Genomic DNA, 23802 nt, shown 5'->3' on the forward strand with positions numbered 1-23802 from the left:
TGTCTGTGAATATTATGTACAGGAGACAACACAGAATGAGTACCCCACATCTTAAAATTCCAGATTTATTTGGAAAATCAGCTGAAAACTGATCCTTAACCAATCAGATTGTAAAGTAACCCTAATCCACTTGTATAATAAGTTACTGCAACAGGAAATGTTATTGCTACGCTATTCAATTAAAAGTTACTATTAACCCAACAGTTGACCGTCAGGTTCAACTAAGATGGAAAACAGATTACAATGAACAAAGCCATTTTTGGTATGATGATATTTCACTAATTATACATCTAAAGCACCTAAATTGATCTGAAAGCGCAAAAAACTTATTTATTTCACAAAGTGCTTCCCACCAGTCCCCCAAACAGACCAACATTTCCCTATCAAAGGAGGCTACAGATGTAGGATCTTAATTTGAGCCAGGTTGCTACAGCAGGAAAATAATGTGTTATTATATAGAAGATATAGCTTGATTATTAATACTTCAAGAATAGAACAGCACAAATGTGTCTACTGTGGCACTCCTCTCTTGGCGAACATATTTGATTATGAAGCAGCATCTCTAAGCATTGTGATGGTGGAAATCGCATTCAGGGCCTGCATTCACAAAATGTCTGAGTAGAAGTGCTGATCTAGGATCAGTTTTGCCTCTCAGGTCATAATGAATAAGATTACATTACAGGGAATACCTGATCCTAGACCAGCACTCCTATTCTGAGATGCTTGGAACATACAACCCCTGATGAAGAACTTCTGGCGATTCAGTCAAAGGAAACAGCATTTGTTGTTTAGTTGTGGTTCTAGTAGGAAGTTTCAAAGGTTGTCTTGGCACTCGGGTTAGTGTGTTGTTGTTGATGATGTCATACTGGTTGGTGCATCATGCAGATGAGCTGATAGATAAGGGCCATTTCTAAACAGCAGCAGACAGGAGACCGTAGAGCCTTATCTAAACAGCAGCAGACAGGAGAGAGTAGAGCCTTATCTAAACAGCAGCAGACAGGAGAGAGTAGAGCCTTCTTATCCCTGACTCTTATCTGTTATCCTGATGACGTTGTCACGGAAACCTCAAGTTATAGCCCTTCTTTATCAGGATAGTTTTAGACAGCTGGGGTCTGTTCAAGAGGATGTAACGTTACAGCTGGGGTCTGTTCAGGAGGGTGTAACGTTACAGCTGGGGTCTGTTCAGGAGGGTGTAACGTTACAGCTGGGGTCTGTTCAGGAGGGTGTAACGTTACAGCTGGGTTCTGTTCAGGAGGGTGTAACGTTACAGCTGGGGTCTGTTCAGGAGGGTGTAACGTTACAGCTGGGGTCTGTTCAGGAGGATGTAAAGTTACAGAACGTTCAACAGACGTGACATCAGTGGAGGCTGCTGAGGGGAGAACGGCTCATAATAATGGCCGGAACGTAGCAAATGGAATGGCGTCCAACACCTGGAAACCATGTGTTTGATGTATTTGATACAATTCTACTAATTCCGCTCCAGCCATTACCATGAGCCTGTCCTTCCCAATTAAGGTGCCACCAACCTCCTGTGCATGACATGAACATACATTATGATCAGTAGACTAGAGAATCTGCAATATTCTCTATTTCATCTCAATGAATACACACCTGGTAGCTTTTATACTGATAGACTGGCTGACTGATAGACAGACTGATAGATTGACTGACTGGCTGACTGATAGACAGGCTGACTGATAGACAGGCTGACTGATAGACTGAGACTGGCTGACTGATAGACAGACTGATAGATTGACTGACTGGCGAGAGCAGTTGCTTGTTGTTGTTATTGCTTGTTGATGTATTTGGTTGGCTGTGTGTCTGTTGAGTCCCTGTAGTCCTCATTGTCCATGGGAACAGGAAGTTGGATGATTTCAGGGAGTGGAGTTCTAGTCACACTGATGGCTTCCCCCTCCTCTCTGTATCTTCCTGGCTGCAGGCCCCAGCTCCACCTTACAAACCCTCTCAGCAAACTTCAGAGAACACATGGTCTCTCCCACATTACTCTCCAGAGCAGACACCTGGAGGAGGACCAGAGGATCAGATAGAAGACACTTCCAGACAAACATGACAGTGTAATCAGTGTGTTTGATGTACTGTACTCTATGCTGTGTATACCTGGCTGCACCACCATAGCCTAGTTGTCTTGTAATGTGTAGGCTAAACACAGTATGGACTTCTCCATTCAGAATGCTTTATAGTCCAGGATCAGGCTTAATGTCCGGGAAGCCAGCCCTATGAGTGTACATATAGATGGATATACAGACATTATAATCTGTGTGTATCAGATGTACTGTTGTGTGTGTCCCTACCTGCACTACCATGGCCGTCTTGTTGCCCTTGCCCAGTGAGTCCTGCAGCAGGTATGTGAGGCGACTGTTTCTGAAGGGGATGTGTTTCTCCTTCCCCCTCAGAGCCTGGATGACGTCCCCCAGAGCCAGCAGGGAGCGGTTGATGTTCTGGGCCTCCTTCAGCCTCTCTCCCTCAGCTCCTGACTTCCAGACCCTCTCAGAGCCAGCCAAGTCTACCAGGTTCAACTTGCCTGCAGATGTCACAAAAACATCGCCCGTGCGTCGTTAACGGAACATTTTCTGGTCCCTTGAATCGTGTCAATATCTGGAACCGACCCACTTGCCAAATGAGTTGCGCATCCCGGACAAAACACACCTTGAAAAGTAGCGGGTGTCGATGAGCAGTGGCGATTCCGCGCGTAGAATCGCCGGGAAATTAACAGAAAATGACAGCTGCTGTTCTGGTAAGAGGCGATAGGGCTGCCACCTGCTGCTTATAACAGTTAGTTGTGACTGTGTCCAGTCTCTAAGGTGTGTGTTACGTACCTGTGATCTTGGCCCCGCTGGCCAGGTCAGTCCCCAGCACAGTGATCATGAGAAGGGCATGGGAACGAGAGCTGTGCTGGTTCATCTGGGTCCCGAAGGTGATTCTGTTACGACGCGCCTGCGCCAGAAGCTGCACAGGAACAGTGACAGAGTTCATGAAAATGTGGTGTGGAATTTTAGGAAACTTGCACTTGGCATACTTTCATATGATGGTATACATTACAGTAAATTAACCATTAGGGTTCTAATGGAGATATATGGCTCAGTTGGTAGAGCATAGCGCTTGCAACGCCAGGATTTTGGGTTCTATTCCCTGGGCCACCTATACAACAAATGTATGCCGGATGACTGTAAATTGCTTTGGATAAAAGCGTCTATTAAATGGCATATACAGTATATTCAATTATTATTAAGGTCAAGGCGAAAAGTCAAGGAAAATATATATTAATATAGTTGGAGAAATCAGTCTCACTGAAAAAAGTGTACGGTAACTCCCGAGTGGCGCAGTGGTCTAAGGCACTGCATCGCAGTGCTAGCTGTGCCACTAGAGATCCTGGTTCGAATCCAGGCTCTGTAGACCAATGGGGCGGCGCACAATTGGCCCAGCGTTGTCCAGGGTAGGGGAGGGAATGGCCGGCAGGGAGGTAGCTCAGTTGGTAGAGCATGGCGTTTGCAATGCCAGGGTTGTGGGTTCGATTCCCACGGGGGCCAGTATGAAGAAAAAAAAGAATAATGTATGCACTAACTAAGTCGCTCTGGATAAGAGCGTCTGCTAAATGACGTAAATGTAACTTTCCCAGCATTCTGAGGTTTTCCAGAAATCATGGTTGGAAGATTCCACCAATCAGCAGGAAATCCCTGGAATTTTGGGAAAGTTACCAGGACTTTGAAAGTTACCAAGACTTTCACCCTAAGAAAAATGTATGTGAGTCTCCTCACTTTCTTGATGTGTTGGAAGCTCTTGACCTCGATGACCCTGAGTCCAGGGACGTGCAGCTGTCCTGTCCCGTCTGGGTTGATCTTAATATCCAGCTTCTCTCCATCCTTACTCAGCAGGTCTCTGGGGACAGAACAGGAACAGGTTAGTCAGATTCAGAGTTAGAAAGTAGCTCTATTCTCAGTTTATCTCTAATCCTAACTTAAAGCACTTTTCATATATTTAACTCCTAGACCTTGTTTATTACTATAAAACAATATAGTAGCACTAATAAAAAACAGAAGATTTGAATAATGAATAATAAAACATATCACCACTTCTAAACGCTGGATATTTTTCTGCCAGCCATTGAGAGGGAAGGTACCTGAGCACCTCGTTGTAGATCTCCACAGAGCTGACACTCACGGTGTACGTCCACATGTCCTTCCTGTCCTCTATCTCACTGAACAGGTGTTTCAGAGCACGCTGATTGATGCCTGGGTTCTCTGTGCTGCCCTGACAACAACAAATTATGGAGATTTTGATACAATGAGTAATTTTTTATCAAATATTCAGCCTTCTTTCTCATTACAATCTGTGGTAACACTTTATATGAAGGCTTAGGACTTAAGAACACATGTATAAACCATACATTACATTACCCAGTGCTACAACATACCTCCATGGTGTAGGTCTTCCCAGAGCCAGTCTGCCCGTAGGCAAAGATGCAGACGTGATATCCATCTATACAGGATGTCACAAGGGGCTCGATCTCCTGGAAGACCTTAGACACAATAGAAAGCCAAAGGTTAGCAAGTGTGTATCGTTCACAGTCACTGCTGTTTTTGAGTCACACCACAGAAACTGGAATACCATCATGGCGTCCACTCATTTAAATAGATAGAGAAGTGACAGCACTGTGTCTCGTAATGGAGGCGGAGTTTCTCAGTACCTCTTCCTGAGTGGCCTGAGGGTGGAAGACACGGTCCAGTTCAAAGTTGTGGCTGCGGCCCTGCCCTTTCAGCACGGAGAGAGCTGATTCGTTATTGGGGTCAGTAGTTACCACCACCGATTGGCCCTCCTCATGCTGGTCCTCCTTCAGAACCGGCTTCACACGGCACAGCACACGGATGTTGCCTAGCAACAATGACAGTTTATTTAATAATGATACAACCTCATATATAATGTTTTTTCCCCCAATAGAATAAATAGGCTTCCTCCTCCAGTCTTCTTTCCTTCATCCGGACTTTGTTTCACCGTACCTTTGAGCTCGACCAGCTGCTCGTGGTACTTCCTCCGCAGTGCCACCTCCTTCCTGTACTTCTCCAGGAGGTCCTTGTTGGCCTCCGACATCTCACTCATAGTGGCTGATATCTACACAGACAGACCATAGGAAAACGGTAAATACATACCACACCTTTTGAGCTTGGCCTTTAATCAGTGTTCTATCTTTACTGTTACTTTAAACATCATTTTTTCTTCCATGTTCTTTTATTCATCTCTTTTATTGCCTTCTGTTTTTTTTAATCTCCTTCATTTTATTGATTTACTGTTTTGTGGTTTTAAACGCGCTTTAAATAAAGTTTGATTTGATTTGACTTTAAACAATGCTTGTTAATCCAGCAGCAGTGTTTTGTGGGACCTGTTTCTTGGCGTCGGTGATGGCTGCTCCGTAGAAGTCGGAGAAGTTGCGGACCTGGCTCCTCAGGCTGGCGTAGTCTGTCTTCATGGTGCGCAGGGTCGGAGGGAGCGCTGTCAGACGCTTCTGCAGGTCTGCCATAGGACACACACACACAGAGAGAGAGACTGTCACAGCTTGCTCAATGGTGATGAGCATGAAACACAATATTCTATGAATCAACCGCACCCAGATTCGACAAGCCCATCATAGCATATACAGTGGGGAGAACAAGTATTTGATAACCTGCAAAATCGGCAGTGTTTCCTACTTACAAAGCATGTAGAGGTCTGTAATTTTTATCATAGGTACACTTCAACTGTGAGAGACGGAATCTAAAACAAAAATCCAGAAAATCACATTGTATGATTTTTAAGTAATTAATTTGCATTTCATTGCATGACATAAGTATTTGATACATCATATTTTCTGAAGAGCTCTGCTTCTTGCCAGGCGAGAAGGCTTCCATGAACCCCTCCTGGTATAACAATTAAAGCGCAACTGAAGGCAATAAACAACTTATCTGATACAAAATGTCCTATGTGGCATCGATAGTAGAAAGATTCTAGTGTCAAAATCTACTCAAGTGTAAATAGGATAATTTTTGTCAAAGTCAGCCTTGTACAAAACTGAGTTTTGTAAGTGAGTTCATCATGACTTGAGGGTTTGGTTTTGATTTCGACAATGCTAAAACAAAAATCCAGAAAATCACATTGTATGATTTTTAAGTAATTAATTTGCATTTTATTGCGTGACATAAGTATTTGATACATCAGAAAAGCAGAACTTAATATTTGGTACAGAAACCTTTGTTTGCAATTACAGAGATCATATGTTTCCTGTAGGTCTTGACCAGGTTTGCACACACTGCAGCAGGGATTTTGGCCCACTCCTCCATACAGACCTTCTCCAGATCCTTCAGGTTTCGGGGCTGTCGCTGGGCAATACGGACTTTCAGCTCCCTCCAAAGATTTTCTATTTATTCAGGTCTGGAGACTGGCTAGGCCACTCCAGGACCTTGAGATGCTTCTTACGGAGCCACTCCTTAGTTGCCCTGGCTGTGTGTTTCGGGTCGTTGTCATGCTGGAAGACCCAGCCACGACCCATCTTCAATGCTCTTACTGAGGGAAGGAGGTTGTTGGCCAAGATCTCGCGATACATGGCCCCATCTATCCTCCCCTCAATACGGTGCAGTTGTCCTGTCCCCTTTGCAGAAAAGCATCCCCAAAGAATGATGTTTCCACCTCCATGCTTCATGGTTGGGATGGTGTTCTTGGGGTTGTACCCATCCTTCTTCTTCCTCCAAACACGGCGAGTGGGGTTTAGACCAAAAAGCTCTATTTTTGTCTCATCAGACCACATGACCTTCTCCCATTCCTCCTCTGGATCATCCAGATGGTCATTGGCAAACTTTAGACGGGCCTGGACATGCGCTGGCTTGAGCAGGGGGACCTTGCGTGCGCTGCAGGATTTTAATCCATGACGGCGTAGTGTGTTACTAATGGTTTTCTTTGAGACTGTGGTCCCAGCTCTCTTCAGGTCATTGACCAGGTCCTACCGTGTGGTTCTGGGCTGATCCCTCACCTTCCTCATGATCATTGATGCCCCACGAGGTGAGATCTTGCATGGAGCCCCAGACCGAGGGTGATTGACCGTCATCTTGAACTTCTTCCATTTTCTAATAATTGCGCCAACAGTTGTTGCCTTCTCACCAAGTTGCTTGCCTATTGTCCTGTAGCCCATCCCAGCCTTGTGCAGGTCTACAATTTTATCCCTGATGTCCTTACACAGCTCTCTGGTCTTGGCCATTGTGGAGAGGTTGGAGTCTGTTTGATTGAGTGTGTGGACAGGTGTCTTTTATACAGGTAACGAGTTCAAACAGGTGCAGTTAATACAGGTAATGAGTAGAGAACAGAAGGGCTTCTTAAAGAAAAACTAACAGGTCTGTGAGAGCCGGAATTCTTACTGGTTGGTAGGTGATCAAATACTTATGTCATGCAATAAAATGCAAATTAATTACTTAAAAATCATACAATGTGATCTTCTGGATTTTTGTTTTAGATTCCGTCTCTCACAGTTGAAGTGTACCTATGATAAAAATTACAGACCTCTACATGCTTTGTAAGTAGGAAAACCTGCAAAATCGGCAGTGTATCAAATACTTGTTCTCCCCACTGTATGTGTAGCACAGCCTGTAGAAGCTTCTGAAGGTTGTATTAGATGGGACTCACTAAAGAACTGGTCCTGCAGGCTCTGGAAGTGTTCTACGGAGCAGGTCGCTGCAGCCTTCACGGCCTCCTCCTTCTTCTCCTCCAGGTGACCTATCTCCTTCAGCAGCTCCTCCTGCAGTACACTGATCTCCCGCTCGTACGCTGCAATCTGGGAGAGGCAGTCACATTCACATTTTCACATTCAGCATATGATGATGAGGTTCATGAATTGTATGCGTCCCAACCTATTCCCTATTTAGTGTACTACTTTAGACCAGGGCCCATTGGGCTCTGGCCAACATGGGCCCTGGTCTAAAGTAGTACGTGATATATGGAATAGGGTGCCATATGGGATGCAGACAATAGCTTGGTAGGAATGGAGGTTAGTATAATACTCTTTAGTTTCTTCATTTGTTAATAATTGAACTGTTAAATCTCATCATCGTGAACTTTGAAGTAGAATACAGTTTTCTCAGGAATGTAATATTTCTTCATGAATATTTCACGCAACATATTCACCTTTTTCTGAGGACATTCAAACCAATACAGTGACTTTTCATTGGTTCTCACCTGGTGTCGCAGGTGACCTTTCATTGGTTCTCACCTTGTGTTGCAGGTGACTTTTCATTGGTTCTCACCTTGTGTTGCAGGTGACTTTTCATTGGTTCTCACCTTGTGTTGCAGGTGACTTTTCATTGGTTCTCACCTTGTGTTGCAGGTTACAGCTGAATTCATCTGACTTCCTGATGTGCTCCTCAAGTTGTCTGCACTTCTCGTTCTGATTGGTCAGTTTCTCTGACAGCTGCTCGTTCCTCTCTGTGGCCTCAGCCAATTGCCTCAGCGTCACCGGTGACTCCACCTCCACAGTTTGAGTGACAATCTGGCAGGGAAAATACCAATGAAGGTTACAACTTCATTTAATATAAATCAATTTATTCAACAAGACCGGTTTCTGATTCCAAACAATCAGAAACCTGTTATCAGCTTCATTTGAATGAAAACGTATTGTATATACAGTAAGGTGTCTCTTGCAGACTATCCCTACCTTGACCTGTGGCTCTTTGGCCCTCTCTTTATCCAGGTCTAGCTGCAGCTCCCTCACTCTCTCCTCTTTTCTCCTCTGCTCCTCTCCTCTCCTCCACTCGCTTTGTTCGCTCTGTCTCTCCAGGCAAGACAGCTGATCAGCCTGCTGCTGCAGGGAACTCTCCAGCTGCTGCACCCGGCTGCGCAGGTTCTCATTCTCCTACAGGGGGAGACACAGAGCACCGTTAGAGTGAACATTCTCCTAAAGGGGGAGACAGAGCACCATTAGAGAGAACATTCTCCTACAGGGTTAGACACAGAGCACGACCAAATTCCCATAGAAATGTCAGTTTTAGATCTGTCATTCTCATTGAAAGCAAGTCTAAGAAGCGGTAGATCTGTTTGTTCTATGTGCGCTATTTCTATGCTTCCCGTTCTTAAGTTTAATTTTAGCATTTTTCACTTTTGGTTTTGTACACCAGCTTCAAACAGCTGAAAATGCAATATTTTTTGGTTATGGAAAAGATACTTCACAGCGGTTTAGATGGTACAATGATTCTCTACACTATACCTGCTTGTTTTGTCACATAAACTGAAATTAGGCGAACAATTAGAATGTTAGCAACCAGGAAATGACAGAGCGATTTCTAAAGACACCATTAGCAAATCAAAACACAGAATCATTTGTGGTTTTGGCCGATATAGTGGGACAGCTCCTCGTCTGTTAGTGATGAGCTCACAGACAGACAGCAGTGCTTCTGGGGCTGCGTCCCAAATAGCACCCTTTCCCCTATTTAGTGTACTACTGTTGACCATAGCCCTATGGGTCCTGGTGAAAAGTATATATCTATATATACTGTATAGGGAATAGGGTGTCGTTTGGGACTCAGCCTGACTCTCACCTTGATGAGTACAGAGCTGGACTGGGAGGGGATGACAGAGAGCTGCTGCAGGAGGCCCTGGGTGACAGTCAGACTCTGTTTCAGACTCTCGTTCTCTGCTGACAGACACACAACCCGCTTCTCCGAGTCTGTGGCTCCCTGAAGAGGAACAAAATGGATTACAGTAAGCACTAAAGCATGATGAAAAAGTTATATCATACTAAAGCATGATGGATATGTTCTACCTGTCAATACTGGTCCCACAATATTGCCTGCTTGTTGCCTTACCAGTATGATTTCCCTATAGGTTTAAAAACAAGCCATTGAAATATACCTCAATGCTGACACACCATAAGGATTTTCACACTACACCATTTTGTCTCAGACTACAGCAGCAGTGTTAAAATGCCTTGTGGCAGCTTTACTGATAACAAATGGAGCAGATTCTCATGAAAGCTTACAGAGTCAGTTCTTAGTCTGGACAGCTCCTCCTCCCGCTCCTCGATGCAGCTCTTCAGCTCGTCAATCTGGGGAGGAAACAGGGAAAGTCTGTAGTCTGTAGTCTTGTACAAGAAGCTTAAAGTGACGAAGACGGGGAGAAAAAGGACAGAAAAAGTGACCACAATAACAGGAGAGTAGGTTTTTGTTAATTGATTGCAAAGTGTGCAGGTATTGTCATGATATTTAAAAAATAATATTACTTATAAGTTACTCATGGCACGCTAACTTCAATAATCTCCAAACTGCACGCAGAAACATAAAAATTGTATTCATGAGTTCATCTGACTGGGGGAGTAGAAAAATGACCTAATTCTCTAAATCTCTCAGCATCCCTTTAAACATGAATACCCCATAACAGGGTTGGGGCCAATTTCAATTAAATGAATTAAAGATATTAAAGGGATAGTTAACTTTTTTACATCTTATAGTCAGATGGCTAGCAAAACAACTATGGGGGTGATGGGGGCAATTAGACAAAGTTCAGTGTTTGTGGTCGAATCCCCTCAAGTTAGTAGTGGCTATTTAAACCACTCTGAACCATGGAATACAGTTTCTCCTGGCCCATAGACTACTTTCAGGGTAAGGAACCATCTGAATGACTATAAGGTGTAAAAAAGTTAACTATCCCTTGAATTAATTTACAAATCAATCATTGCAAATAGGGCATTAATGGTCAAGGATTTCTTATTAAACTGAATCTGATTGTATTTATGAGCCCAAACTCAACCCCTAACTGTTCTATGTGTTCGTTATCTTCTAGTCGTTGCTCTCCCTCCACAGACACTGTCATGAAGCGCTTCCCAAGGTGCAACAAAGACACTGTCATGAAGCGCTTCCCAAGGTGCAACAAAGGGACCGTCTTAAAACAGTCAAATGGCTGGATTGAGAAGAAGAAAAAATAACAGGAATTAAATGACATATTTATTTATTTATTTTTTGTTGTTTGGTTTATTACCATGACTACAAGTATCACTGAAATAATGCTCCCGTAACATATACGTTAACACATATTGTTAAGATGTATTGTGACATATAAAGGGACATATATGTAATAAACATTTGAATACTAAATGTGTCACACATGAGCACATACAGTACCAGTCAAAAGTTTGGATACACCTACTCATTCAAGGCTTTTCTTTATTTTTGAATAATAGTGAAGACATCAAAAATATGAAATAACACATATGGAATCAGGTAGTAACCAAAAAAGTGTTAAACAAATCAAATATATTTGATATTCTTCAAAGTAGCCACCCTTTGCCTTGATGACAGCTTTGCACACTCTTGGCATTCTCTCAACCAGCTTCACCTGGAATGCTTTTCCAACAGTCTTGAAGGAGTTCCCACATATGCTGAGCACTTGTTGGCTGGTTTTCCTTCACTCTGCCGTCCAACTCATCCTAAACCATCTCAATTGGGTTGAGGTCGGGTGATTGTGGAGGCCAGGTCAACTGATGCAGCACTCCATCACTCTCCTTCTTGGTCAAATAGCCCTTACATAGCCTGGAGGTGTGTTGGGTCATTGTCCTGTTGAAAAACAAATGATAGTCCCACTAAGCGCAAACGAGATGGGATGGCGTATCGCTGTGGTAGCCATGCTAAATAATTTAATTCTAAATAATCACAGACAGTGTCACCAGCAAAGCACCATCACACCTCCTCCTCCATGCTTCACGGTGGGAATCAAACATGCAGCGATCATCCGTTCACCTACTCTGCGTCTCACAAAGACACGGCGGTTGGAACCAAAAATCTCAAATTTTGACTCATCAGACCAAAGGACAGATTTCCACCCGTCTAATGTGCATTGCTCGTGTTTCTTGGCCCAAGCAGGTCTCTTCTTCTTATTGGTGTCCTTTAGTAGTGGTTTCTTTACAGCAATTACACCATGAAGGCCTGATTCAAGCAGTCTCCTCTGAACAGTTGATGTTGAGATGTGTCTGTTACTTGGCTGGTAACTCGAATGAACTTATCCTCTGCAGCAGAGGTAACTTTGGGTCTTACTTTCCTGTGGTGGTCCTCATGAGAGCCAGTTTCATCATATCGCTTAATGGTTATTGCGATTGCACTTGAAGAAACTTTCAAAGTTCTTGAAATTTTCCGGATTGACTGACCTTCATGTCTTGAAGTAATGATGGACTGTTGTTTCTCTTTGCTTATTTGAGCTGTTCTTGCCATAATATGGACTTGGTCTTTTACCAAATAGGGCTATCTTCTGTATACCAACCCTATCTTGTCACAACACAACTGATTGGCTCAAAGGCATTAAGAAGGAAGGAAATTCCACAAATTAACTTTTAACAAGGCACACCTGTTAATTGAAATACATTCCAGGTGACTACCTCATAAAGCTGGTTAAGAGATTGCCAAGAGTGTGCCAAGCTGTCATCAAGTCAAAGGGTGGCTATTTGAAGAATCTCAAATATAAAATATATTTTGATTTGTTTAACACTTTTTTAGTTACTACATGATTCCATATGTGTTATTTCATAGTTTTGATGTCTTCACTATTATTCTACAATGTAGAAAACAGTAAAAATAAAGAAAAACCCTTGAATGAGTAGGTGTGTCCAAACTTTTGACTGGTACTGTATATTGCCATATATTAGTTTTCCGTATGGGGTGCTGGGTGTTTGTCTGTAAGTATGCATCCATGTAGCTTTCTCTCTCTCTCTTTTTCTCTCTCTCTCTTTTTCTCTCTCTCTCGTTCTCTCTCCCTCCCTCTCTCTCTCTCTCAATCTCTCTCTCTCTCTCTCTCTCTCTCTCTCTCTCTCTCTCTCTCTCTCTCTCTCTCTCTCTCTCTCTGTGTGCGTGCGTGCGTGCGTGTGTGATGTGTGTGCATGCGTACGTGCATGTGTGTGTGAGTCCGTGCTTGCATGCATATATGTGTGTGTGTGTGCTTACATTCGTGTGTGCGTATGCATGTGTGATGTACTGTACCTGCTGTTGGAAGACCTGTACTCGTGAGTGTCGGTCCTGTTCTCTCTGCTCCAGTTGGGAGTGCAGCAGCCGTAGTTCTCCCCTCAGCTGGCTCTTCTCTCCCTGTAGTCCATACAGAGACTCTACCAGCCTGTGGAGCCCTGCCCCAGCCCCAGCCCCAGCCCCGGCCCCAGGGACATCAGCACCACACTCACCTAAAGGCAGACAATACTCTAGGATTAGGATAGACATCTTCATCATTATACTCATTATCATCAGCAGCAGTATTATTATCATCATGATCATCTTCATCATCTTCATCACCATCATCATCACCATCATCACCAGCATCAGCATCACCACCATCATCCTCATCACCATCATCATCATCACTATCACCACTAGCATCATCATCATCATCATCATCATCACTACTATCATCACTATCAACAACATCAACACAATCATCATCAACATCAATATCATCACTATCACCACTATCATCATCAAGATCACCACTATCACCACTATCATCATCACTGCTATCACCACTATCATTACTATCACCACTATCATCACTATCACCAATATCATCATCACCACTATCATTACTATCACCACTATCATCATCACCACTATCATTACTATCACCACTATCATCATCACCACTATCATCATCACCACTAGCATTACTATCACCACTATCATCATCACCACTATCATCACCATCACCATTATCATCATCACCACTATCACCACTATCATCATCGCCACTATCACCACTATCATCATCACCACTATCATTACTATCGCCACTATCACCACTATCATCATTGCCACTAGCATTACTATCACCACTATCATCATCGGCACTATCACCACTATCACCATCACCACTATCACCTCTATCATCATCACCACTATCACCATCACCACTATCATCATCACCACTATCATTACTATCACCACTATCATCATCACCACTATCACCACTATCATCATCACCACTATCATTACTATCACCACTATCATCATCAACACTATCAACACTATCATCATCACCACTATCACCACTATCATCATCACCACTATCATCATCACCAATATCACCACTATCATCATCGCCACTATCACCGCTATCATTAATATCACTACTATCATCATCACCACTATCACCACTATCATCATCACCACTATCACCACTATCATCATCAAGTAGAAATTCAATATATCAACATCACTATTACCTGACCTCTTTCTAAATATATCCAGGAAAGATTGGATACATACTCTGTACCATGGTATGTGTAAGTGTTGCAATATTAATGAAACTCATTGTGCACTTAAAACACAGTATAGTAATCACACACACGATGTACACATACATGGTAGTCAAACAGTAGTCATAGTAGTCTAGTAGTACTCATACAGTAGTCAAACAGTAGTCACACCACAGTCACACAGTAGTCACACAGTAGTCATTGTAGTCGCATAGTGGTCACACAATAGTCACATAGCAGTCACATATCAGCCGCACAGTAGTCACATAGTAGTCACATAGCAGTCACATAGCAGTCAAATAGTAGTCACACAGTAGTCACATAGTGGTCACACAGTAGTCACACAGTATTCACATAGCAGTCACACAGGAGTTACACAGTAGTCACATAGTGGTCACATAGCAGTCAAATAGTAGTCACATACAGTGGGGAGAACAAGTATTTGATACACTGCCGATTTTGCAGGTTTTCCTACTTACAAAGCATGTAGAGATCTGTAATTTTTATAATATGTACACTTCAACTGCGAGAGACGGAATCTAAAACAAAAATCCAGAAAATCACATTGTATGATTTTAAAGTAATTAATTTGCATTTTATTGCATGACATAAGTATTTGATACATCAGAAAAGCAGAACTTAATATTTGGTACAGAAACCTTTGTTTGCAATTACAGAGATCATACGTTTCCTGTAGGTCTTGACCAGGTTTGCACACACTGCAGCAGGGATTTTGGCCCACCCCTCCATACAGACCTTCTCCAGATCCTTCAGGTTTCAGGGCTGTCGCTGGGCAATACGGACTATCAGCTCCCTCCAAAGATGTTCTATTGGGTTCAGGTCTGGAGACTGGCTAGGCCACTCCAGGACCTTGAGATGCTTCTTACGGAGCTACTCCTTAGTTGCCCTAGCTGTGTGTTTCGGGTCGTTGTCATGCTGGAAGACCCAGCCACGACCCATCTTCAATGCTCTTACTGAGGGAAGGAGATTGTTGGCCAAGATCTCGCGATACATGGCCCCATCCATCCTCCCCTCAATACGGTGCAGTCGTCCTGTCCCCTTTGCAGAAAAGCATCCCCAAATAATGATGTTTCCACCTCCATGCTTCACGGTTGGGATGGTGTTCTTGGGGTTGTACTCATCCTTCTTCTTCCTCCAAACACGGCGAGTGGAGTTTAGACCAAAAAGCTCTATTTTTGTCTCATCAGACCACATGACCTTCTCCCATTCCTCATCTGGATCATCCAGATGGTCATTGGCAAACTTCAGACGGGCCTGGACATGCGCTGGCTTGAGCAGGGGGACCTTGCGTGCGCTGCAGGATTTTAATCCATGACGGCGTAGTGTGTTACTAATGGTTTTCTTTGAGACTGTGGTCCCAGCTCTCTTCAGGTCATTGACCAGGTCCTGCCGTGTAGTTCTGGGCTGATCCCTCACCTTCCTCATGATCATTGATGCCCCACGAGGTGAGATCTTGCATGGAGCCCCAGACCGAGGGTGATTGACCATCATCTTGAACTTCTTCTATTTTCTAATAATTGCGCCAACAGTTGTTGCCTTCTCACCAAGCTGCTTGACTATTGTCCTGTAGCCCATCCCAGCCTTGTGCAGGTCTACAATTTTATCCCTGATGTCCTTACACAGCTCTCTGGTCTTGGCCATTGTGGAGAGGTTGGAGTCTGTTTGATTGAGTGTGTGGACAGGTGTCTTTTATACAGGTAACAAGTTAAAACAGGTGCAGTTAATACAGGTAATGAGTGGAGAACAGGAGGGCTTTTTAAGGAAAAACTAACAGGTCTGTGAGAGCCGGAATTCTTACTGGTTGGTAGGTGATCAAATACTTATGTCATGCAATAAAATGCAAATTAATTACTTAAAAATCATACAATGTGATTTTTTAGATTTTTGTTTTAGATTCCGTCTATCACAGTTGAAGTGTACGTATGATAAATATTACAGACCTCTACATGCTTTGTAAGTAGGAAAACCTGCAAAATCGGCAGTGTATCAAATACTTGTTCTCCCCACTGTATCAGTCACACGGTAGTCACATGGTAGTCTCTGTCAGTCACATGGTAGTCACATTGTAGTCACACAGTAGCCACATTGTAGTCACACAGTAATCACATAGTAGTCACACAGTAGTCACACAGTAGTTATATGGTAGCCACACAGTAGTCACATGGTAGTCGCACAGTAGTCACACAGTAGTCACATAATCGCAAGCCATAATGTCAGTCCCCAGAGACTAGTATAGTCACCCACATCCTGTCTCCATCCCAATTAGAACCCTATTACCTACATAGAGCCCATCGGGCTCTGGTCAAAAGTAGTGCACTATAGAGGGAATAGGGTGCCATTTGGGACGTAGCCAGTATATTCAAGGGCACATTATTGCTATATTGTCCCCATTCCATCATGTACCTACAGCTTACTACCCTAAAAGTTAGTATGGGATAATGTCAGCCACTCACGTACGGCCTGCCTGTCTCTACCTACCATCTAATGCACAAAGTGAAGGTGCATGGTCCACACTCACAAGCACTGACTTCCTGCCTTTAGTTTAAAACCTTTATAAAGTTCAGGCAAAGCAAGTGAGACCAGTTCTGCGTCCCAGATGGCACCCTATCCTCTTTCTAGTGCACTACTTTTGACCAACGCTACAGTGCTTTTGGGCCCCGGTCAAAGGTAGTGCACTAGAAAGGGAATAGGGTGCCATTTGGGACGTAGCCTCTCAGAACATCGTGCCCAGTAGCTTTTTAATCAATTTCCTCCTGCTGCATGATTTATGGTGTTCTGTCTCTGCCAGGACTGTTTCTGTTTCTCTTTGCTGAACTCTACACTAATCAACCAGGCAGCCTCTGTCAGCTCTGCTGTGCTGTGTCACTGTTTTAGGAGATGGGGAGAGGTGGTGATTGGAGGGAGACAGGGCAGGGGGATGAGGGGGGGGGGTCTACATAGCCAGAGGAGATGCTGGATGTTTAACTCAAGGGCAGATGCAGACACGTGATCCTGGGAAAACGTGATGTGGTGAATATGGGCTTTAATGCTTTACACTCGGGTGGAAGTAATGGCATCACCCTGCTAGTTAGACCTGTATTTTACCTCACATGCTAAATGAAGTTTGGGTAAATGTTAATGTCTCAAAGAGCAGTCTATTTAACATTGTCTAACTAGAATAAAGCAACATTATCACAGGGAGTGTTTAAACACTGTGTTGTACACTAGCTTGATGATAAACAAGTGCATACAACTAATGATATGAGAAATGTGGAAGGTGTTTCAGCTTTGCACAACATGCACATTTACAACATTATAGAGAGTATTTGGGTATGAATGACTGGTGATTTAGGAGAATCCCCAACTCACACACTTTGTAGATCATCATCAAAACACATCAGGTTAGAAGTGGTAGAACACTGTCTTCAAAACCAACACCAAAGCAGGAGAACAGCACAACACACTACAGTAGCTGCTGTTGACATCACCTCAGAGAGGCAGAGCGCTTTTCTGCATTGGTGGAAAAAGTACCCAATTATCATACTTGAGTAAAAGTAAAGATACCTTAATAGAAAATGACTCAAGTAAAAGTGAAAGTCACCAAGCAAAATACTGCTTGAGTAAAAGTCTAAAAGCATTTGGTTTTAAATATACTTAAGTATCAAAAGTAAAAGTAAACAAATAAATCGTTTCAAATTCCTTATATTAAGCAAACCAGACGGCACACTTTTCTTGTTTTTTTTATTGTACGGATAGCCAGTTGCACACTCCAACACTCAGACATAATTTACAAATGAAGCATTTGGGTTTAGTGAGTCTGCCAGGTCAGAGGCAGTAGGGATGACCAGGGATGTTCTCTTGATAAGTGTGTGAATTGGACCATTTTCCTGTCCTGCCTGAGCATTTAAAATGTAGTGAGTACTTTTGGGTGTCAGGGAAAATGTATGGAGTAAAAAGTACATTATTTTCTTTAGGAATATAGTGGAGTAAAAGTAAATAGTAAAGTAAAGTACAGATAACCCAAAAACTACTTAAGTAATACTTTAAAGTATTTTTATTTAAGTACTTTACACCACTGCTTTTCTGCTCAGACCAGCCTGCAGAAAAAAGCATTTTCTTTCCTCCACCACCATAACACACAGTCTGCATCCCAAATGTTACCCTATTCCCCCAGGGCTCTGGTCAAAAGTAGTGCACTATATAGGGAATAGGTTGCCATTTGGGAGTGGGATGCATACATAGTGGCTGTTGACAACACCTCAGAGAGGCAGGGAGCTCAGACCTGCAGAAAACAACCAAACAACCTTTCCTTTCCTCCACCAGGATCATAACACTGGGAACTGTGGGAAGTGCCCCCCTCCCATCCCTGTCCCAGGGCTATTTATATCTGACACGGTACATGTGGAGGTCTAGCATCTAGCATGTGCCGGAGGCTGGTAAGTAAGTGCTCTACTCACAGTGGAGGGGAGAGAAAGCAGCACTCACAGGGATAGTTTATTCATGATATAACAACTGATTCACTGGCCAAGTACCATAGAACCATAGTACCTCCATCCATCCATCCATCTCTTTATCTAACGCTGTCTAACGCGTAATGAGAGGCAGTAATGCCTGAGGTCTCCCACTTAGGAAAGCCCCACATTCTGCTGCAGAGCAGAGAGAGCCACCTTTGGGTCATCTAGTGGCATGTTTCTCCAGGGTTATGTGGTGCTAGTCAGAGAGGAGTATACTGCATTAGGAGAGAGGAGGGATCACTTACTTAGCAGAGCTCACTGTCACTGTCGCACCAGTCTTTCATGACATCCTAAACATTCAAATGAGTAGCTGATTTGGTTTTGGGTGCCGAGATTACTGTCACACATAAGAGCCCAACACACACGTTACAGTACATTCATGATATTATACACATACAGCAACACACACAAGTATGTGCGTATATGCTGCTCACACACACACACACACTGATAGGTTGATAAGGGTGATGGAGGGCTGTCCTTCTGTTCCATGTCCAGAACAGAACATTGGTCAAATCTAAAGGAGAGCAGATCCCTCAAAACCATCCATTGCTTTTAGATCAGTTAGTTTGCATCCCAAATGGCAACCTATTCTCTATGTAGTGCACTACTTTTGACCAGCCAAAGGCCACTAGACAGGGAATAGGGTGCCATTTGGGACATAGCCACAGTCTGATGTCATTCCTCATCCCTAATTCCAACTTGATTTACACCAACATCCCTCTTCTAAGAAGCCTGCTACACATCAACATCTCTCTCTACTGTGTATTCAGACAGACAAACAGTGAAATTATTTAATATAGAAACTATAGTTACTTTGTAGAGGGGTATATCTGAAAATGGTGGAATAGATTGTATTTCTCCTAAACTCTCTGCCCTATAATTTGTCCCAAATGGCACCCTATTATAGTGGACTACTTTTGACCAGGGCCCTATGGGGATATTACCCACCTCTGCTCTTTATGAGTCTAACACTGTCTCGTCCCTAGTCTCTCTACAGTAACAGCAAATACCTGAGTTTCCATAGCCACTCTCACCAAGTGGTGCAAGACATTATAACCATCCACTGGGTTTTTTCATAGAAGCACTAAATAAATAGTTAATATCTCAGTCAAGTGTAGCCTGTCTTCTTTACTCTGTAGTATAAACTAGAATCCACGCTCCCTGCCACACTCCTTCCCTCCCTCCCTCCCTCCCTCCCTCCCTCCCTCCCTCCCTCCCTCCCTCCCTCCCATATCATCCCATTTATGACCTTTTACCATAAATCTCCTTAAAATGACTCCTTCCATCTTCTCTCCCCACCTAACACCCCCCCCCCCCCCCCCCCCACCTCCCCTCTCTCACCGTCGCTCCCCGGGGTGCTCGGCGTGTATTGCTGGGTGGTGATGGCCTCCTCCAGGCTGTCGATGACGCTGTTCTTATCTCTCAGCCTCTGGCGGTACGATGTCCTCAGGGCCTTCATCTGGCGGCGGTGCTGGGCCCGGTGCCTCTTCAGCTGGACCCGGTACTGATCAGCCTGCTGCTGCAGCTGCTGGAGGTGGGAGTACTGCTCCAGAAAACTCAGCAAGTGGGACATCACCGCCACCAAGGGAGACTCAGACATCAACTGGACCAGGAGGAAATGTGGGTTTAGATGTATTTCAGGCCTAGAAGCAATTGTACTATTTACTGCGTGAACTACTGTCTGTGTGTACTAAACCAAGGGAGACTCCCACAACTAGACCAGGAGGGAAATGTGGCTTTAGAAAGTTTAGATAATGCATCAGTTCTAAGAAGGTCATGGCTAGAACTAGAAGCAAACAGTACTATTGTGTAAATGGGACCCTATATTGTACACTACTTTTGACCAATGGCCTGTGGACCTATAGGGAATAGGGCGCCAAGGTGTTTGTGGTGAAGCCTACCTTTCCTGCCGTCTCCAGCTGTTCCTGGGCCTCCTTCCTCTTCTCGTCCTCCTGCTTAAAGGACAGGAAGGCACCCAGAGGAGTGCATGCTGGGATTTCGGGCACTTCACCGCCTCCACCACCATCATCACCTTCGTCACTCAGGGACAGGCCGTCACTATCACTGCTACTGCCTTGAAGAAAATACATCAACATTTGAATAAAGGGCATGAATTCATATGATCAATCACCATGAGAAATCACCATGAGAGCTATACCATATCAAAACAGTAGCTAACATCATTCCTGATATTCCTATTCTACAGTAGCTATTATCATTAGGCCTGGTATTTAAGTATTTATCGATCACCATGAAAAATATCTATCTATACCATAATAACAGCAATTATCACTGATATCTGTCAGTAGCAAGTACTATAGTTAAGTATTTAACCGGTGTTACAGATACTTCTATTTATAAACATTGTTGTCGTAAAGCATCCACTCACTGGAGTCACTCAACCTGCTGCCACGCCCCCTTTTCTTCCTCTCCATCCCGAGGGTGTGGCCTTTCTTCCTCCTGCTCCTTGTTTCCATGGAAACCCGTCCTGGCTCCTGATCACAGCAACAGACAGACAGGGTGATGGCAGAGAGCAGAAACAGACGTTAGTGTTACTAAATACTGTATTTACCTCCAACACAGACACAACACACACACACATACACACTGCCAGCCTGCAATGTCAATGTCAGCCCAGCTGCTGTTCCCGATATACAATTTACCTACACAATATGTATGACCAGCATGAACATCTCTCTCTACGTACATAAAATAGCATTTCAGCTGTACATTTGTGAGATTACCAGTAACATATCCCCCAGACAGTAAACTTACATAAATAGCTCAGTATCTATAGCAGTTTCCCTGCTGTCATGGGATTGGTGGTCCTGGTGCTGGTTACCGGTTGGTTGTCATCCTCTGATGACAAGACAAAGGAACCCAGTGGGACTGTAGCTACACACTGTTACTAGACTCTACTGAGGACTGTAGCTACACTGTTACTAGACTCTACTGAGGACTGTAGCTACACACTGTTACTAGACTCTACTGAGGACTGTAGCTACACTGTTACTAGACTCTACTGAGGACTGTAGCTACACTGTTACTAGACTCTACTGAGGACTGTAGCTACACACTGTTACTAGACTCTACTGAGGACTGTAGCTACACTGTTACTAGACTCTATTGAGGACTGTAGCTACACACTGTTACTAGACTCTACTGAGGACTGTAGCTACACACTGTTACTAGACTCACTACTGAGGCATCTACATACTACACATTGTGAGCTTCAAAGTGCACTATAGTAGTGCACTGTAGTGCACTATATAGGGAATAGGGTGCAATTTGGGATGCAGACGCTGTGACTAGACTCACCGCTGAGGCTCCATACTGGGCAGCTTCCAGAGCTTCTTCCTCCTCCTTCTTGAAGACAGTGTAGAAGATGTAAACTAGCAGGGAGTAGAAGGCATACATCTCCCCTCCGTCTGGGAGCCACTGTTACAGTGACAGCCGCAGAAATAGATACCCAGGGAGACACTGTCAAACTATAACACTGCCTCGGCTCACTCTGCAGAGAGGAGAAAGAGAGAAAGAAAAGGAAGAGAGAGAGAAAGGAGAGAGAGAGAGGGGGGGGAGAGAGTGAGAGGAAAGAGAGTAAGTGAGAGGAAAGAGAGTGAGAGAGAGAGAGAGAGAGAGAGAGAGAGAGAGAGAGAGAGAGAGAATGACAATGTCGTTCTATAGCCCATTAATTTTCAAGACACCAGATCTATTCCCAAGGAGTGAAGCCCATTGACTGACAACAAAGGCTCTGGCAGCTAAAAGATCAAATGCTGACGGATGAGGATACCACAGAGAAAGACCGATTGGCATAGATCTGGCTGGTTACGCTTGATCTTTCCCCAGAGGTTATCCTTGCATCCTCCTCTTTGTCCATTTTCTGATCTTAAAACGCTCCTCCTCTCCTCTCCTTCATCCCTCTGAAGCATTTGATCTTCTCCTTTCTTACCCATACTTGTCTTCATTTCATTAATGATGTCCATTCCAGACATTCCAACATTCTGCATTCCACCACAACATTCTGTGTCCTCCCTGTTTTGTCTGTTATTGTTAATGCTGAAGCACCCCTTGCAGCCCCTCTCCTCTCTGCTGCAGCAGCATCCCTGCACTGAACAGCAGCTCCTGTGTGATTCTCTCTCTCTCTCCTCCTCCTCTCCACTCCATCCATCCACAGGCTGCAGATGCAGCGGGCATGCTCAGTGCAGCTCTCTGCAGTGGTGAAGCAAGCAGCTGAGATGGAGATTGATTGTGTTGGGGGTTGTAGGGCCTCATGCTGGAGGAGAGGAGAGACAAGCCAGTCACTGATACTATCTGATGGGCACTCACATGGAAAGGATCAGTAGCCATTGGTTATGTGTGTACAGACACGAGTCACAACAACCCATTGTTTATGTGTACAGACACAAGTCACAACAACCCATTGGTTATGTGTACAGACACTAGTCACAACAACCCATTGTTTATGTGTACAGACACAAGTCACAACAACCCATTGGTTATGTGTACAGACACTAGTCACAACAACCCATTGGTTATGTGTACAGACACTAGTCACAACAACTAATTGTTTATGTGTACAGACACAAGTCACCACAACCCATTGTTTATGTACAGTACCAGTCAAACGTTTGGACACACCTACTCATTCCAGGGTTTTTCTTTATTTTTACTATTTTTTACATTGTAGAATAATAGTGAAGACATCAAAACTATGAAATAACACATATGGAATCAGGTAGTAACCAAGAAAGTGTTAAACAAATCAAAATATATTTTATATTTGAGATTCTTCAAATAGCCACCCTTTGCCTTGATGACAGCTTTGCACACACTTGGCATTCGCTCAACCAGCTTCACCTGGAATGCTTTTCCAACAGTCTTGAAGGAGTTCCCACATATGCTGAGCACTTGTTGGCTGCTTTTCCTTCACTCTGCCGTCCGACTCATCCCAAACCATCTCAATTGGGTTGAGGTCGGGGGATTGTGGAGGCCAGGTCATCTGATGCAGCACTCCATCACTCTCCTTCTTGGTCAAAT

At 43.8% G+C, this 23802-nt stretch overlaps 1 protein-coding gene across 1 annotated transcript; it reads right to left on the minus strand.

Moving 5' to 3' along the window:
• Positions 1-53: 53 nt before the first annotated feature.
• On the minus strand, positions 54-22182 carry LOC311107387 (kinesin-like protein KIFC3; the record flags this gene model as incomplete). The annotated part of the gene is made up of 19 exons (XM_084149881.1): positions 54-2021; positions 2313-2542; positions 2838-2967; positions 3777-3897; positions 4139-4269; positions 4433-4537; positions 4706-4890; positions 5016-5127; positions 5396-5526; positions 7663-7810; positions 8348-8521; positions 8687-8884; positions 9567-9704; positions 10007-10072; positions 12990-13183; positions 20107-20368; positions 20667-20839; positions 21155-21260; positions 22084-22182. The coding sequence occupies 19 exons, from the start codon at positions 22180-22182 to the stop codon at positions 1890-1892; spliced, it is 2835 nt and encodes a 944-aa protein (XP_084006007.1). The 3' UTR covers positions 54-1889.
• Positions 22183-23802: the final 1620 nt, after the last annotated feature.

Source organism: Coregonus lavaretus (genome assembly GCF_964263955.1).
Source record: "Coregonus lavaretus genome assembly, chromosome: 3".
Lineage (NCBI taxonomy): Eukaryota > Metazoa > Chordata > Actinopteri > Salmoniformes > Salmonidae > Coregonus > Coregonus lavaretus.